The sequence below is a fragment of the Strix aluco genome, chromosome 5 (assembly GCF_031877795.1).
Source record: "Strix aluco isolate bStrAlu1 chromosome 5, bStrAlu1.hap1, whole genome shotgun sequence".
In the NCBI taxonomy this organism is placed as follows: domain Eukaryota; kingdom Metazoa; phylum Chordata; class Aves; order Strigiformes; family Strigidae; genus Strix; species Strix aluco.
The window spans coordinates 23,451,412-23,471,181 of record NC_133935.1 but is presented as its reverse complement, the minus strand read 5'-3'; the positions used below and the strand labels follow the sequence as shown (position 1 = coordinate 23,471,181).

Here is a 19,770-nt window from a genome sequence, read left to right as displayed (position 1 = left end):
AAGGGAGAAAAAGCTTTTCAACAAGGGCGATATTTTAGAAGTGATTTTAACTGACTTTTAAATAACCAGAACTAATAGATATGGTATTAGATCCAACCATCACATACTAGCTTAGCTCTCCTCTGACACTGTGACTTAGGAAAGCCAGCCTTTAGCTACAGAAGGGTCACATCACACAATTGGGTTTTGGCTCTAGGCACTGAAGAAGCTGGTTCTGATCTCCCTATGTTGTAAGTACATTCAGTTTTACGGAATTATTCCTGACTTACAGCAATGCAAAGCTGACTGGAATGAGACTCATAATGTTTGAGTGTTTTAGTGTTACCACTAAGGTATCTGTAACTACTATCATATAATACAGATTCTTTTCCACAGAGGCTGGTGTGCTGCAGTAAAGAAGGAATTTTATAGTTGCCTATTGCTTGTGGAAGTATGATGTAGATGTACCTTTCCAAACACAGGACAATTCTGCAAAGCACTGTCATATAACTTTTCCATTACCTTAAAGAAGCAAGCTCTGAGCAAAGCACTTTTGTTATATTTGATTATTTCTATATTTTTGCAATGGTCATAGTTAAAAATAAATTAAAGCTTAGCAGACAAACCTATCAGGAACATCGTGAACAAAGCTGTCATCCTTAAAGTGGTATTTAAGCCGTCCTAGATGCAACTTGTGCGTAAAATAAAGGGGAAGAAAATCAATGCAGAAAATTGCCTTAGAGGCCTATATTCTGTATTCTCAGAAGCAACTTAGGCATCTAGAATGCAGAGTTCTGTTGATCTTCTAGGAGACTTAAGCCTCAGGGTTAAAAATGTCACCCAGTTCAACCAGCATTTGACATTTTAAGAAGGTATTCGTTACTTTACAGAAATACAAACTCATCTGTATTAGAATAAACCAGATTAACCTACTAGCCAAATGGAAGAGGACTTGCTCCGCTGTTCCGCTGATTTCAATTAAAAAAAAATAAAATCCTACAACAGTGCAACTATAACGTCATAAAATCAGTACTGAGATAGTTGCATACAAGCTAAGTACAAACTAGCCAATGAACCAACCAAACACAGCGACCCTGTGCCAGACAAGGATCCCTGAAGAGCAAAGTCATCTATTTGGAAGACAGTATTAGAAGCAATGCAAACCTTCCCACAGACTTGTTTTGGTTCAATCCAAGAGGGGCTAGTTTCCATGTGTATTCAATTCTTGACCTCTGTTGTAAGTCTCAACAAAAGGGGCTGATTAGTTTTAGATATGGTAGCAAAAGCTGCAGCGTGCTCTCTGGCCACTGGAAATCTGACTGAGAGCAGCACTTCAGTTCATACGGAGCAGCAACCAGTCCCTGATGGGAATGGCTCTCATTTGCTGCGAAGTCAGCTTGGATTCCAACCTGCATCCTCGTGCTGAAAGTTTCTTTTCAGTCTCGTCCTTTTGACTCAATCGTTTGGCTATCCTGTCTCTATAAAGTTATTTCCTTCCCTCCTCTTGCTCCTTCTCCCTTTCCTCAGTTCTTCTGTTCCCTTTTTTTAGCCTGGTGTGAAGTCAAGGTCTTGTGCAAGTCCCCTATAGAACAGTGGTTTTGGTCTCATTTAATGCAAGTTAGAAACGGGACAGGTGTATTTTTCCATTGTAGGCATCTAGCAATGAAACTGTCTGCATTATAACTATTCTTTGTAGTAAGAATGGTCTTCTTCATTCAAGTCAGCACAGCCTTCTCTGAAGTCAAGAAGCATAAGGCCTTGTGGAAATAATAGAAGTCGACAGTTCCAGAGCTGATGAATGTCATTCCAAATTGCCCCTTCATTCACTTTCACTGTATGTTTAGGCTAATGGTAAATTAATTGGAGGTCACAGAAGCTTGGTTCTCATAAAGGAGGATAAGTAAACAATTTTCAGCTATTATATGTATTTACAAAATGATATTACTTCACTGCTTGGTCTTCATAACATTTTTACTTCTGTTACTTCAAAGAGCATTCTCAAATCTTCGCTGAAAGTCAAATACATTAAAAATTCAGTCAGAGAGTTTAGAAATCCTATGCTGGATCATGAGCTGATAAAAATTTAAGTAATTTCCTTTACCACAGTGGAACTACCCTGATTTATTCCATGGAGGTCTAAAAAATACCTGGGAGACAGGTAATAATATACAATTGTGTTAAGTGTGAAGATGACTGTTAGGATCTTCACTCCTATATTCAGTGAGACATTTTACTCTTTTTCCTATCTGCAGTCATAAATTCAAAATTATTTGCTCTTCCAGTTTAAAACAAGAACTGTACTGTCTTCATTACTGATTTGAGCCTGTGTAACCATGAGAAGAATTAGGTGTTGGCATAGCTTTATTTTTAACTATAAAATCTTCCAGCTAACATTTTGCCACATTATAGATTAGCAGGTTTCAATCTCGGTTATATCAAGGCTGTGCAAAAGTGCAGCATGACAGCTAGGGCAAATAAGAGTACTAAAAAGAAAAAAATAGATGTAGCATGCTCACTCCAGGTAGATGGTATCTTTCAACAGCCAGAAGATTCAATTTTATATGGGATCACAGAATCTAGCACTACTCCCTGCACTTAGTTTTTGTTAGAGAAAGCTCAGTAGTGGTTGGTCCCTGCCTTATTTTTGACACGCAGTTATTCTAAGATGCCACTGATAAGGGTTTTTTTTTTTCAAGCCAGTATTTTTTAGAGTTAAACAAAGTAAAACATTTATTTATATATCAGCCAAAACGATTAATGCTTAGACCAGAGGACGTTAAGACCCAAAAGGCTTGTAATAATATAAACACAGATGTGATGAAAGTAAAATATGATCTTGATTAAAGGTTATGAAATGTTTCCTTTAAAGTAGCGCATTTGTCTAACAAAACAAAACACACACACAAAAAAATGTAGAGAATAAAGCATAAGCGAAAACACATGACAGAGGGCTAATAAAATGAAGTACCCACAGCAAGAGCAAAGCATTGGTAAAGAAATTCCCATCCCCTGTATCACAGCAGTGTCAGAATAGTCACTATTTTAGGGAGAGCTGGTGGTTTGCTTCCCAGGATTGGAAGACTGCCATTAACCAGAACGTTGGAGCTCGGGGAACTTTAAATCCTTGATTTGCTCTAGATTTTTTTCCCAGCTGATCTCTAGGCATACGAGGGAAGAAAGAAGAACCCTTTGTTTACACCAGAATTTGGGGCCTAAACAAAATACTCAAGAGCTGTATTTTGTAGAATCACTCAGCCTGGATTGAGCTTTCGTATTTAAGCATCAGACAACGGAAATCTTCGAATATAAGTGCCCGACAACATTTAAACAGAAATACTGCTGATAAGTTGACTGTGCATCATGCCGCTTTTATAAGGTTTGTATGGTCCTTTGAAAAGGTAAAATGCTAGGTAAACACAAAGTGCTTATTAATAAAAATGAAAGAGAGAGAAAAGGAAAGGATTTGTTCACAGTCATACAATTATGTAGTGGCAGAGTTTCAGACAGACCCAGGAATTCTGACTCGCAATCACCAATGTTGCAAATAGTTCGCTCAAATGGTGTCTTTTCTAATCTTTCAATCATGCTGTCTCTATTTACTTCCTCCTAAGATAAAAGGTTAATTTATCTCTATGGAGAATGGATGTGGAGAAAGAGGGGAATAAAATCTGGTTTTGAGAATCTCTCTAAACCATTTATTAAAAATGGCACTATTTCAACACCGAAGGCCGAATAAAGGACTGATAGCCCAGATGAATGAACCAGTCTCAGAGAAAGAAAAAAGGGGGGTGGTGGGGAAGAGCCCAGATGATTCATTTGGATTTCATAATATCAATTCTTTTCACATATTTTAAAGATTAGTCTACTATTAAGATACAGTTACTGAATTATTGTACTGTCATTTAAATCCAAGTGCTGTATCCCACTGTGGCACACACTGTAGGTCCAGGTTGCACGGTTTATTACAAAATCATGAACTACTCTGTATCATCTGACTGGCAATACAAATGTGCTTAAATGACCTGGCATAAGCACAGCCTAGCATGCTCTACTAAAGAGGCTTTTCATGACCTCTGGGAACATGTTCGCCACATCTTGCTGCCTATTTAGATGACCTTGACAGTACAAATTACAGCCAAATGAGTTTGAAATAAGAAGCCAGAGAGGGGGTTTCTAAAAGAATGTCTCTGCCGCCTCATCAGAAACAAAGTGTCATTCCCCCACCCTGGTTCTGTTTCATGGAGATGCTTCAACAGAAGCGCAAAATATGGAGCACTTACTGGCATGTTTGGGGCAGAATACAATGATGCTATTGTTGCCCACTGAACAATACAGCCAGTCAGTGGCTTATCCATTCAGTCTTGTGCTCATCCAGAAATGTCTAACCAGAATATACCAGAAACCAAGGTGCAACAGCATATATGCAAAGAAAATCCTTCAGCATCACTGTCCCTCAGGACTACAGCTGTCCACGCACTCACACAAAGATACTGGCAGCTTTCTTCACGTCCCCTCCCCTTCCTCTGAAGCCAGTCATGGTGAAATTACCAGTAGTGATAATAAGAAGCTGAGAGGTAAAGGCAGTTGTGAAACATGTTGTATAAATGAATCATGCTGCTGATATTATTCTCACTGATGAAATAATTGTATTAAATTAAGCAGGGATGTTCACATGACAGGATGGGTGAATTACATAATGCTCATCTGCAGCTGTACCTCCTCCTGCCACATTCTCAAGTTTTGATTAAGAATAATGTGTCCCTTCCTGCAAAGGTGAAAATTTCTCTAACTACACAGAAAAAGAGATGGAGACATAAAAACAGGCATCTTATGATATGATAATAAACACAACAGACTTATTCTTCAGGTTCAGAGAAGTCAGTTTATCCTACTCCTGCCCACATGTTTCAGCGCCAAGAAGAAGGTACAACTAGAGTCTAGTTAGAAAGGAAAAGAAACATCACCAAAGACAAGGCAGAGGGCAAATATTAAGAAGAGCTGTCTTCTCTCTTTCTGATCCTGCAAAGCGCACAGACTTTTCCTTCTGTGATAGCTGCAGAAACATCTCAGCCTGCATTTCTATCTATACCCAGAGCAGATTTCTTTATGGTGTTGCTTTGCTGAGTGTCTTTTCCTGAATGCGTTGCTCTCAGAAGGCAGACACTTTCTGGACTCAGTGCATGCTAGATAACCAAAGTTAGTACTTCCAGACTTTACTGATATGGCCCAAATACTCTTATTCATGGGACTCAAAACAAAGGGGGGAACTGAGCTGCCTTGTATTTGTGACAAATATTCTTTTTGTTCTCTCATCTGCTTCTTGTAGGGGACTACTCAAGGAATAAAATACTCCCAAATGCTGGGAGTATTCTTGCACAGTCTCCATTCCTGTTCATGGGGAAAAAAGTGCAGAAACACACCAACTTAATCTGTTTTGTAGTACCACTGACAGACAGTATTTTTCCCCAGTCCTTTATTACAACACTAGGGGCTCTCAGTGAGGATATTCTCTGGGTATTGTCCTCTCAGAAAGATCCCTAACATCTTCCCCTTTCATTTTTCTTTACAGGAAGCCTAGCTGCCAGGAAAGAAGTCTGCAGTTACAAAGACTAATTTGCTGCCCTGGAAACCCCAAGCTTTGATTTTGTCTAGTCCACATGTTGTCACCGTAAAATAAGAGAACTGCTGGGTGGTGTTCCCTTTGTATTTAGCACTGTTGCTTCCTGAAGTTGTACACAGGATTCATGAACAGATACAGGAAGAACAAAAGAGAAGCATGCAGAATGACCTGTCTATAAACGTGGAAGGCCCTAGGAGCTGGATGCCTTCCCCTCCTCCCCACAACCTTTTTATCCGAGGCACAGCGCTTACTCTGTAGTACTGCTCTATTCTATGAGCCACAGAATACAGATGCTGAAATAACAGAGGACCAAATGCCAAATAAGTCAAGGATCATTTTAGTCCTTCAGCTAGCTCAGACATGGAAGAGTGTGGGCTGTTTCAGCTGCAGGGCAGCCTAGAAGTGGTGTCTGTGGAGAGAGCTACATAACTCCTCTTCAAAGTCTACATCCAATGACAACCTGGGGCAAAGGCCTTAGTTTTGTGTAGCAACTGGTCAGACCTCTGCACACAGAATCCTAAAAGCAACTTTTAGCAGTCTTCAGGAAAGACAAGTGCTGCACTGGGACCTAGCCCTCTGGGGTCTTGCGGAGCACAAGACAGACTGTTTGGCCAACAGAATACACCAGGGCATGCAGCTCAGCAAAATGAGCAGACGGGTATGTGTTTACCCAAAATTCATTCATTTAGTTTCTCAAATTTTAAGAGAAGCATCCTCCAAACTACACTTGCAGCTTCTGGCTGGCTTTGGACTGCCAAAATGCCCACCATCCTTGTGAAGTCTCCTGGTAATCACAGACAAACAGCACAATGTGTTTGAGGAAAGTGGCTGGTATGAGATTTCTAGGCTATTTTTGCTTGATCACAAGTCTTCAGTCACACCAACCTGTAGGAAAACCTGACGACTTGTGGATGCTCACCTAAACCCAGATTCAAATTTCATTTTCATCCATACAAAAGCAAGTGACTTACTCCTATCGACATTACTCTGCTGTTTGGGCATTTGTTCTTCTGTTATACTGAAACAAGCAAAAGTGAGAGTTGCTCACCACACTGCTTAGAACCCATTTATGTGGATTCTCAGTACATCATAAAACAAAACTGCAGGAACAAAGAGCTTTTAGAATTGGCTTGCACCTCATAATGAAAAAGCTCCTTCTCATTCTGCATCTCTGAGTGAGAGAAAATTTAACTCTGTAGCCTCATTTACAAAAAAACTTCAGTGAAGCTGTTCTGAGGAAATCCTGCCAGGTTTGGCCTGAAATGAGAAGGGTCCATGTTGAGTAAAGATAAAATATGAGCCAGTGCAGAGAGATGAGCCACCTGGGATTCTGCTAGTCCATACTTCATGCCAAACTTGGGTCCTGTTGTTAGCTTTTTGCTTCTAATAATTATCATTCAGCTGCATTTCTAACATCACTGCTGCTCCTATTTACTTGGTATAATGCTATTAATGAAGCGCTTCTCTAAGAAGGCTCAAGTCAGCTGCTAAGCAGGAAGAGTGACTTAGGCACAGGTCAGCAGGGATTGACGCAGATACTGCAAATCTTCAGGGAAAGATGACTGATTTTTCATGCTTTTAACCATGCAAATCACTTTACCTGAGGTAAAAATCATTAGAGAGGATCACAGAATTGTGGGGAATGGGAGGAGAAAGGATTCTTCCTGGAAAGAATGCTTCTTCTAAACTGCCTCCACTGAAATACATGGTAAGTAGCAAAGTGCAAGAGGGGAAAAAAAAAAAATCACTTCTCCAGTGTACCATAGGAATATTAATTAATTAAAGCTCATAATTACTCTGACAGCTTTTGCCTTATTTTACAAATGGAAAGAATAAGGTACAAACTGGCTGAATGATTTGCCTAATTTCACACAGTGAGTAAGCAGCTGAGTCATAAGGAAGAGCAGAGCAACTGCCACTCTTAGACCAACGTTTTGGGGTTTTTCTGATACTGTACTGAATCTCCTAAAATGTCCAGTTGCTTCAAAAGAAGTTGCAAGAAAAAGTAGATAGTTGTCAGACAGTTTGATCTGTGGCATGTATTCCTGAACTTCTGCTCTTGTGCTGGGTAGAAACAGAGTGGCCCATGCCCTGAAGCATGATGCCTTGCAGCTTGGGTCTTTCTTGTTTGTGGGTTTGTTGGGGGTTTTTTTTGTTTTGGTTTTTTTTTAATCCTTGCTACATAATTCTATCCCAGCAAGACCCAGAAGTCTAAACATGTGGTGTCATGTCCTTAATAATGCACTCTCCCACCCATAACAAGGCTGTTTAAAAAATGGAAGTGGACATGAGACTGGATGTCGTCTGCTGCCTAAATTGAACTTGAAACCACCACCTTCCAATGAATAATCCCTAGTAAATGTTAAGCAGAATGAATAGCAATGAAAACAACAAAACCTGAAAGGATGGGGAAGGACTTGGAAGAAAATAAAACAAGGACCTGCAAAGCCAAACAGCATTACAAACTGGTACATTTTAAATGAACAACAAGAAAACAGAAGCCACACTGATCAAAGCCTCCCACCTCCTCTCTGTGGTGGATGACACCTTCGCTGGGAGCACACCACCACCTCTAACCCCACACCTGCAAAAGGAATTAATTTCAAAAAGAATACAGACCAAAGCGTACCGCATCAAAACAAATTAGCAACACACCCCTACTCCTGCTGTGGTCAGGCAGGAGAAGCAAAGATGTTGCATGGATTCTAAGATTCAGGGGGGAAAAAAGACAAAACAAAACCAAAAAAACCCAGCTGCTGAAAACTTTAGAAGAAAAAGTCAAAAGAGCTTGAAAGAAAAGAAATTTCAAACAGCTTGGACAACTGGCAGTGGGCTAAGACATTCCTTTTCAAAAAACCACCTGTGCTTTCTCTGACTTTGGATATCTCTATGTAGTCTAGGTAAATTTTTCACTAAAAGAGGCAACAATGTATGCAGCACTACAAATAAGTAGTGCAAAGATAACATGCACTGTTTTTATTTATAGATACATACAACTGTAAGAAAAATGTCAAAATATGTTCTGTAACTGTAGATATGACCTGCTTGACAATTTGTTTTTCCAACTAATAGCTTTTCAGAGGGAAACCATCAACACAAAACTCATCCGTCTTTAATGCTTGTGTGCTATTAACAACATCCCAGATCACTAAAATCAAAATGATTTTACAGCTCTGTCTTGCTGGGTATTTTTTCATTTCACCTCCTTTTAGCAGTAAGATGAAATCTAATCAGCAGCTCCAGAAACTGGAGGGAGTTTAACGTACTGTAGGGAATGTTCAAAGCAAACACATACTCCATCATTGAGTACTGCAGTCATAGAAGAATAATTTGTTTGATATTTATACCCCATCCATAATCACATATGTGGGGTTAACTACGTAGGACTACACCTGCTGGGAAGGGTCATTCCTTTTCCTATGCCACAGTCACGGCTTTTTTTATTGCTGATTCCTTGGGTCATGCCAAAAAGACTTGGGTTCAGTTCCTGACTTTCCAACAAACCTTCTCTGTGAACTTGAATGAGTCACTCATTATCTAATCTTCTCCACATGGTCACTGACATCTTTGCAAAGTTATGATAAAATATTACCAAATATAAATTTGTGTTTGCACAACTGCAAATGGCTACAGAAAGTAAAGGGCCACTTCTTTTGTCTCAATTCTCTACTTACAAAACTGGAGAAAATACATCCTTTCATCTATGAAAAGGATTTCTTCTATGCAAACTGGGCATACATCATATATACATTGATCTAACTGCATGGGGACACCACATTTACAACCTTTTAAGTTTAGTAAGTACTATTGATATTATATAATTATCCTAATGAACATATTAATCAACCATAATCATTGTAATTAAAATTGAAATATATTGTAGGTTTTTTCTTATTTGCTGCTATCAGTACTGAATGCAGATTACAAGCAGAACAGTGTTGAAGAAGTATTCAACCCCCCTTGGTGAACAGACTTCAGATCCTATTCCTGATTCACACCAGCAAAAATGAAATCACCATCAGGACTGGTATTGGGGCCAAATTGCTGGCAGGCACAATGAACCACTAATTACTGGATTCATTAGTAAGACTCATAGTTTGTCCCCATGAGATGCTGAACACTTTCAGCTCCTTTTAAAGCCTAGCATCTTAAAAATTAAAATTAACAACTGCAAACTAGTATTTCTGTTGTACTGTAGAAACTCAGCATGAATTTGAAGTCAGATCACAAGAATGCCAAAAATATATTATGTTAAATTAGGCAGATTTTTATCCACCATTTTCCTGTTAATTCTGTAGAACATGCATGCATCCATACACAATAGATATTTCATGCTGTTCCTCAAGCCCAAACTATTGGTTAAAATAGTTTTTGTAAAGCTGAAAGAAGACAACTGCCTTAAAAAAACCCTTTCAAATAGCCCCAGCATCACACTGTTAAGATTGGCCTATTCTTTTCAGACATAAAACAAATGTCTATTTAAGAACACATCCAAATGCATATCCATCACTCAGCCAGAAGACATTCACCTCCCAGAAGCTAACACTGTAAGAGATGGAAAGAGAGAGGGAGAGAGAGAGGAGACCTTTAGTCCACCTACTAGCTTCACTAAAGGCAATGAATCCAGCCCTAGCTCATTTCAAGTAGGTTCAATTGTGTCAAAGGTTACCCACAAGCTATTTCTTGATGATTTACAGCTGATGTCTATAGATCTCCTTTTATTTTAATGATGACTTCAATACAGACGTTAAGACATTCTTTGTCTTCACAGAAGTATATGAGAGGGAAGTTGACATCTTAGAAAAAATTTTAAGAGGCTGACTCGCTATTTCTGAACAGGGCCGGCTCTGGGCAGTTTTTGTATCTTATCCAGAAGAAAAAAAAGGGAGAAATAAAACACACCCCTTCATTCTTTTCTCCTGTACTAAAGCTGCTGTGTTTTTGTGACTTATTCTGGGCACAAATCCTAGAGCACTGACTCAACATATATGTTGCCAGTTAATTATGATCAAGACAAGACACTAGGATATTTGGTAAGCATAAGATAATTTTATCACTTCACCAATAAAAACATGTATTTATATAGCATTATTTCACTGTGGTTGAGCCCAGAGCAATTTACAAAGTGATACTATACTGTAGTATACTATACTATAGTATACTACTATATACATGATACTATCATGGGAATCCTTCCACCCATCACTGAACTGTAGTCATTTGGGGGTGAACAGCAGCGGTGCAGGAAAAGCAGTAGCAAGACATACTGCATCCATTTGAAATTTAAGATGTCACGCTGGTAAAACTCCTGAGAGTTGTCCAAATGTGGGATTATTTTTAGCCTCAAAACTAGTCTCTGTTTGTGCATGTGTGTCAGCGTGCACATGAAGTCTGTACGCATGCATGTTTGGCAATCTTCATCTCTACAGACATCTCTTTTGAGCGCACCACCCAATCTCCATCAGGTTTGATGAAGTCCCCAAAGCTGTCACATCATTTGTGTAGAGGGACAATGGGGTAGGGGAGGGGAATGCCCTAAGCCTCTTCCCTCAGGAGAAGACTCCAGTGCTTACCCACGCTCTAACAGGCACCAGAGGATCCCCCAGAGAGAGGTATTCTATACTTCCAGCAAGAGTCCAAATATTGTTAGACTTCACAAATCAAACTAGGCTTCACCATTTCTGGCACTCTTGGAGCATCTTGCTCATTTTAAAATGAAGGCAGAAGAGAAAGCATCTATTCAGTTTGTTCTGCTCTGCAAGCCTCTGAATATCTGTGCTATTTTCTCAGTTAGGCTAGCCAAAATGATGTAGCTATTGTCTTCCTCACCCGCTAGCCCCAATAAACTTCAGTTGTTTGGTACAGTAGGTGAATCTCTCAGGTATTGCATCACCATGTCATTCTGCCTGTAAGCTGCAGTTCACATTTTGTGTAGAGAAGTTGGTATTTCGAAGGCTGTGAAATTAAAAACTGTAAATCCAGACATGAAATGCAGTGGGCAAACAGTTACGTGACACCGTTTTCACTTCTGATATCATGAACGAAATGCTACTTGACACGCACTTCTCAGCTAAACGCATGTGTTGAATTTCCCTGACCCCAAATTAGGTCTGTGCCTTTTATAGAGAACGTCAAAAGCACAGGCTATCCGCACATTTATGATGAATAATAAGCAAACAGAGATGAATGAATTCATCCCAGAGTTTTAATTGCAGACTCTATTTTCAGTGGACATCAGAAATTAGGATAGGAGTACCCAGAAAGGGAAAGAAGATAATTTCAGAGAACACTAAGAATATTGGAAATAGGCAAAGAAGGGGGTCATTCTGATCTGCAAGCAAAGCATAAAAACCAACAGAGTTTAACTAGGATGACTCAAGATTTACTGAGGCTAAATTCAAAAGATATTAACTTACAGCTGTAACCTGAAGTCTATACAGCTCTTAGCATGGCTAAAGATAAAAATAATCACTGACCTGGAATGACTGCAGCCCTGAGACAGCTACCTTTGGAAAGAAATTCACAAGAACCCAATGCAACAAAAACACTCTCCAGAATTGTTATATACATATGTTTTCTTCCTAATTGTACCACGAATTAAAGCTGCTTTAGTAATTCTGTCACTACATTACTCCCTTTCCTGGTACATTACTTCATAGTTTTCTCTGGAGCATTTTAGAGATGAATAAATGTACCCCTGAAACTCAACTTTAAGAAGATTTTTGTGCCAATTCTCCCTTGGATATGTCATGTTCAGTTGTGTTTGTCACTATGTAACTCCTGTTGTGTTCTGTTAGCCTGAAATCACGTAACACGATGTGGCTGATTCATGACGTGACATGTCACTGCCTGGCACGTCAGCTGAAAGCCTATACGAACCCATGTGCTACATCTCTGTACACATACTGCTCTTTGAAATGGCCCCTTATTTTAAATCTACTAGCAGGTGCTGGCACATCCACTGAAAAAAGTTTAAGAAACCCTAATAACTTATGAAATACTCGAAGTTACATTCTTTCTGTAACATCATGATTGGAAACTGAAAAGCCTTCTTTCCAGCATTCAGATTAGAGACAAGGTCTTCCCCTCCATGCACTCCATGTGTCAAGATACTGAGCAATCTTTTACCAAAGACATTTTTCTTATTAATTTTTTTTTCCCAGTGATACCAGTCATGGCATTAACTTATTTTCCCTTTAAAAGCAATAGGGAAAAATGTAGCAACTGAAATGAGACAAACAGAAATTAAACTTACTCATTAGTACTAAAAGTACACATTTGAATTCGTAGTCTGGCAGCATTAGTAGATAAAGGCACATGATTAAGATCAGAATTTTAAACTGTTTTCATATATAAAATCCTGTCAAATTACATCAGAAACCAAAATAGTTAGTTCCATCAGCTTGCCTGCCTCTGATGTTCCTTGGATGCTCTCGAATGTTCTCTCTGGATACTACTGAAGCACTTTTAATGGGAGATACTACAGTAAAAAGTCTAATTCTGCCGAGAAATATTTATGCTTTAGCAGAATTTCCAATATGAAGCCTTCTATGATTTGAGACTGAAAATTAATCCCACTTGATTAAAATAGTAACTCATAGATCCATTTTGTTAGCTTTTTTCTAAGCCTTTGAGATACATTTGTACCAACCTATAAGTATCAGCCATGACAACCTTTGTTTCATGACAAGCTTTGTTTCAATGAGATTCTCACATATTTACATGACTCCAGGAGCTGGGACTTTAAGGAAGTTTATCCATTATAAAATCACAAGATGTAACCACACTGCTTTAAAAAATATGTGTACTCACATAATTTCTTTGAGACCCTCTTTTGCATCAGTTCATTTTACACTAAACACTTCAAGCTGCATTCTGTACAACAAATGTGTAGTTCTGAGAAACTTCAACAAAATATTTGCCAAGCACTCCATATAACCTGAGAGTTAATACTAACCTGTAAGAAAATGTCTCCTTGGATTTGAAAATAGAATAGATTTCTTCTCCATTCCGCTGCTAAATGTTGCTTCTCTTCAGCTATCCGCAGCTACCAGGGATTATAGATTAAAATGTTTCAAATTAAAAAATTTGTAAAGCTCCCTTATTAAATTATAATCATTCAGCTGTGGGTACAGGAATACTTACTGCAAAATATATTCCTTTGATGCTCAGTTTGAATTGCATTCTGCCTGAATGTGTCAAGAGGAGCTAATTTCAAATCTAGCATGTAATGTGGAAGCAAACAACCCTTCTGCACACAAAGCAAGCAGTTTCTGGAAGCTGCTAGACTGATCACATTAGAATTTGATTCAGTCACCTCAGAAATTTACTTTCTGTGTTGAAAAGAAGTTCTACATTTGGTAAAAGATGGCTATGTTGCTATGTTGTCCAGTAGACAGCCCTGCCAACACAGACTATGCACTTCACTTTTGATTATTAACACATACCACAAAATAACCAAACACTTAAGCTGAAGCTGCAAAAGGGAAGATTTAATTCCTGAAATGAAATACCTGGCTCCCTTCTAGTCGGATCTAGTAGAATAAGAGCCTTCTGCTTCATTCCAAGCTGTCTCCTAATCCATGAAATAGGTACATTGCTACAGTACTATTATTTTGCACAAGCCTGAGCTCCTTGGAATAAACACATTCCTTGATTTAGAGTCTCAGCTCAGAGTCTAAAAAATAAATTTGTGGAATAAAAGATGACCTTTACTTTATAGGAATTTCATATTATGAAGGAAATTAGAAATTAATCTGATATTGGCATAACTGGCTGGTTTGCTATCTATATTTAACTTAGAGCTAATATTGGTCTTTCATCTTTGCAGCACTGCAATTCTTGGCAGCCCCCGATGAAGAACGCTATGTCCCAAGCTGAACTTCACATATTTCTTCTCATGGTTGGTTCCCCTTCCTCAGCAGAAAGACCCTCTCCTGAATACTTTCCAACTCTCCCCACAGAACAAGCCCACCCAAACATGAGGAGGATCAACAAAACCCACTGCAAACAGAAAAATCTAATTTTTCTTTGTTTCGTTATACAGCTCCAAATTTCATGCTTTCCTAAAGCCCCTTTCCTGCTATTCTTAGGACTGCATGGCCAACTGGCAACATCAACTCAACCGCTATCATAGTGGCATTAAAAACCCTTGACTTTGTGACACTGTTTTCTTGTTTGGGGCTCTTCCAGTCTCTTCTTGCAAAATGCTGCTCTTTCTCACTCAAGCTCTTTGTTCCAAGTGACACTAAATGGGCAGTTCTGTCAAAAAGCTTCTGCAGAAGTTGATGCTTAGGTATTTCTAAGTAACAGAGTAAGACGCAGAGCAGAAACAGAGCATCAGGTCCCAGCACTCCTGAACACGGAGGGAATTCTGTAACTGAACCTGGCTTCAGTAGCTGCCTCCTGAAAATAACAGTGCCTGGAGTAATATCTTGATCTTCAGTATGAAGCCAATGCTGTGGATCATTTAACCAAAAAGAACGAAAACTACCACCTGCTGCCCATCCCACCAACTTTGCCACTTAGGAAAAAGTGGATGTTTTATTTATTCATATCAGGTAAGGAAGGCACTACTGGCAAGGAACAGCAGTGAATTAGTAAGGAGCACACACTGCATGTTTGTCATGACCACTTTGCTTTACATCTCTGTTGTTCCTTGTCTGATTTCTGAAGACCTTTCTTTCAGAAATGCTGGAAGTCTTGCTTAACTTGCGTATCTCGCTTTTGTTTTGTGATCACAGATTTCAGAGGATTCTTTTCCTCCTTTTTCTTTTTGTTATGTTTTCTTCTGAGTTTTCATTATAAAAGGTGCCGGCTGAGCCTTGACAAGGGTTGGCTGGCTGGCGACTCTGCTCGAGAGACAGGGTCCTGCCAGAGAGACATGGTATCAGGAAACAGAGCTGTGGAGAATTAATCTGAAAAAACATCCTAGGAGCCCCTCCATGTACCTAATTTATTTTTAGTAAAGTAGGGAGGGGTGGGAGGCAGGCAGAATGCTGTTCAAGTCCCTACTGCTGCTGCATTCTAGATACTGCTATTAACATTGTTTTTATTGTTTGGAACACATTCTCTATTTTAGAAAGGCGTCTTAAGAAGTTCCATTAATACACATCACTTCATTGTGCTCCAGCAAATGGTTTTATTAAAAAGTCATTGCTTATATGCCTGGACATCATGTATAGGAAGAAGAACAAGGAAGAGGAAAGTAGTTTCAAAGATTCTGTCACCAACTCCACATTTTGCTATTTGGGATTAAAAGCACAGGCAGATAAAGGCTTCCAGGTAAAGAGATAATTAGCCACAAGGTCTCCATTAAGAATGGACAGGGATACTAAAGAAGTAGCATAGCACCAAGTAGCATAGCACAGATAAGGCAAATGAGGTCTCAGTTTACACCTCCCTGTACATCACTGCATCCATACTATAAACTTTTCCTTAATTATCTTGCAGCTATTTCTAACCTGTTTAATGTACTGACAAGGGGAGGGGGAAATGCAAGCACTGAAAAATGTTTTGAATTTACTGGTTTATAATCTTTTAGGCTGTTATTCTGGTATTGAAAAGATTAATAGATTAGTTTACAAGGATTTTTTTAATCAGTGGCATGTAAAGAATTGTGTCTAGCCCAGAAATTCTCAAAAATAAAAGAGCCGTGCAAATCTTGGAGATAAACCTTCTGTAAATATAGCTTCGACATTCTAGCAGAGATGGTGTGTCTTACATCACTTTAATGAGAACTCTTGTTCTTCACTCTAAAATACCTCAGTACTCTCTTTAATGAAAATAAGGATGCCTTAATTTCCTGCTGTTTGGATAGGCATTCAGCAGCTGCTGAGCTCTTCAACCAATAAAGAGGACAGTAATTGCCATTAGTATATGAGGCCTAACATGTGCAATGGATTAGTTTCAGACAGGCTCCTCTTCTCTGCTCTTCTGGGAAAAGAATTTGGCCCTATCTAACACAACACACCCTCTGATCACCTGTACACAGCCATAATCAGTTTTCTTTATCACACAGCTGTCCTCTTTATACCTGAAGTACTTCACAGTGCTGTGCAAAACAATTAGCTCATGTTTCCAAAAATATTTGATATTACTAAATAAAAAAAAAAGTGTTGTGAGTTCTAAAAAGAAGTGTTGTGATAAGGAAACACCAATATCCTTCTGCATTTGAATAGTAATCCATCTATCATCTGTAGAGCTGAAATCAAATACTTTCCTTTAATATGTTCAAAAATGGCAGCTCTGAGGGTACAAGAAATCTGTATGCCTACTTATCAGCTAGGCTTCTGCGAGTCATAGCTTGATGTGGCAAGCAAGCTGATGCAGCTACATACATGATGGAGCTTAATGTTTTCCCCAAGATCTCCCCAGGATAAATTTTCACATTCTGCGCTATCATATAAAAGAGAGAAGTGAGGGAAAGGGAGACAAATATACCCAAGTTAACAGGGTTGCTTAGAGTAGTCACCTAAAATGAAGTTCAAGTCAACAATCTGCCCAAAGTAGAATCAGAAATCTAATCTAGAGGAGTGGTCTTATTACTAGGCCATTTTAGGGTCTTTTCCTTTCTCCTTCTCTTCAGATGTTTTTCCTCTTTTTTTTTTTTCTCCATCATATTTTTACCCTTAGTCAAGAAAGCTTTCCTACTGAAACTGGGAAGTATAGTCCCATCATCAGTTTTGACTGGAATGGGAAAATCCCCAGCCAGCTCCCCATAGTGAAGAGTTTACTTATTTTTCCTAATAACATAGTCTGTGATATGTCTGAATTAAAATGTCTGTTTCCAAAGACTCTTATTCTTTATTTTGTCCTTGGTATCAGATGTACTCGGTAAGAAAGTCGACAGTGACTCAGCTGTAGTTTCATATCTAGGCTTACCTAGCCTGGGTGAGAATATAGCAAACACACCGTTGGTCCCTTTCTATCTTCCATATACTACAAACAGGATGCAAGACACAGCTGGTGCATGTGGCAACAACTCTGGCATGATCATCATCAGATATTCCTCAAAAATGGAAGAAGTTCCTCTGGAGAATGTCTGGCCATTTTAAGGTCAATCTGTACTGTGGTAGAGAGACAAGCTCTAAGTCTTTCAAAGTTGATTTTATTGCTGACTATAGGCAACATGAAAAATTTCCAATCCAATGTTTACTTTGGTGATCAGAGGATCAGATAATGTGAAAATAAAGTACCATCTTCGGTTAAGGATTCACACTGATATTTGTCTGGATATTGCAGTACAGGAGAATCTGATTGTGTATATCCAACTGCTCAGTGCTGTTTCTGGCTTGTCTGAAACACATTTCCTTTCCTTGTCACAACTCCCAGGTGCTACTGCTGAGCAAATAGTAACATCACTGCCAGAAGTATTTGAAAAGAACAAAAAAATTGATTTGGACAATCTGTGTGCTGTTGTCATTGATGGAGACACAACTGTGAGTAGGGTTAGGGCTGAGGTCATAACAAAGTTAAAAGAGAAGTGCCCAGGAATTCTCTCCTGTCACATTTCACACTGAATTGCTCCTGTTTTTCAGCAGATGCTACAGACAATGCACTGTGCTCCATTAAATATAGGCAATCATTTAGCTACATTTACAAGCTACATTGAAAATTCACTCTGGAATTACTGTACGTGAAAGGTTACATGGAAAAGGCTAGGATATTGCATCATGCAAGCACTAAATGCTGTATTTATACGTGCAACATAAACATCAAGGAACAAAAGCAGGAATGAACAGGGCCCTGGCTGTTTACAAGTGTGGGTGATGTTGCTGTCCTTACTCAAGAGTATAATGCACCTTATCTGAAGTCAGTGGAGACTGCAGCTATCAGGTGAGAATCCTGGTAGCATGGTAAAGGTCACTGTTCAGATAAACATATTCTCTGTAACACTGCTTTTTTTTATCTCCTGCATGGCCCTGTACAAGCAAGAGGCTTGAAGTCAATCATAAGATGGACTGGTAGGTTATTCTGCCTAGTCCTTACCTGCATCTGTGCCTGTTCTACTTGGGAGCATGTAACCACCTTGAACACCCAACAGAGCAGCACGCAAGCATTTACATGATCAAAGGCAAAATGTGCTTAAGACAGACTTTGGAAATCCAGCACAATTTGGCAAACTTCAAAGATAGTTGCGTTTCAAATGGGTTGTGGAGGAGGCCTTGGTAAATTTGAATGGTATGATTAGCATACCGGCTGTTTTTAAAACTGCTCAAGAAGAAGCTGTGTTAAAATCCATTTCCGCAAGACACACGCATTTTCTTTTGGACAGGCTCCACTAGCTCTGTTTCTTAAATCAATTTTTCTGGCACAGATTTCTTCTTGGAAGAATGTACGACACCAGCTCAGTTTCCTAACCAAAACTTGACAGAATGTGTGCAGCACAGCATAATGGCATCTTTACTTCATGGCTTCCTAAAAGTTACAGTACAGAAACCCAGGAAGTGAATTTGACTATTCCAGGTCACATCTGTTGAAAGGCGAGGGAGACAACAGAAGATGCTGGGTAGTCTGCCCAGCACAATGTTCAAACACTGGTGAGGGCCACTGATAAAAGGTTTGCCAAAACTGGAGTTGCCAAGGTCTTAGAGGAGTTTCAGGGATGTGTTCAAGTCTTACTAGATTTAAAGGATGATCCTTGGCAATCTCCCCCTGATGCTTCTCAGCATTTCTACAGCCAACAGTTGTTCCATCTGCTGCTGAGGCCGACTTTGAAGAATCCTTGCAAAGAGCAGCACACTAACTTTAACACTATACAACAGGGAAAAAACCACAGCTTTTCAGAAGTGACCTAGATGTTTGCCAGTAGCTTGACACACTCTCAGGTAAGGCTGTCTCCTTGTCTCCAAACACTTGAACGTATTACCAAAGCTGCACCAGTGTAAACTGTGCGCTGAAAATAGAGATTCAGCAAACACCATCTATTGAAAGCTTGTCTAAGGTATTAACTGTTCATCTGGAGGTTTGATGTTCAATGACAGTGAGAAAGACCACCATGAACTAACTTCAAGAATGAAGCTGCTGCTGAGGATTAAAAAAAAAATTAAAAAATGGCTGTGAAACTCAGACAGATACTCCCTGCCAACAGCTAAAAAAATAAAAAAAAAATAATCGGCAAACACAAAAAACTTTTGGACCTGTTGAACACAAACAAGCTTTGAAAAAGC

General features: G+C 39.2%; 1 protein-coding gene across 12 annotated transcripts in view; it reads right to left on the bottom strand.

The window, feature by feature from the left end:
* Positions 1 to 19,770, bottom strand: part of SOX5 (SRY-box transcription factor 5) — a 297,407-nt gene that overhangs the window by 38,219 nt on the left and 239,418 nt on the right. For 6 of the 12 annotated variants that reach the window (XM_074826380.1, XM_074826377.1, XM_074826379.1 and 3 more), the window contains exon 10: positions 13,557 to 13,646. The exons of the other annotated variants lie outside the window; for them this stretch is intronic. In XM_074826380.1, the coding sequence (XP_074682481.1) occupies positions 13,557 to 13,646 (90 nt within the window). The remainder of the gene's footprint in view (positions 1 to 13,556; positions 13,647 to 19,770) is intronic. 12 annotated transcript variants of the gene reach the window in all.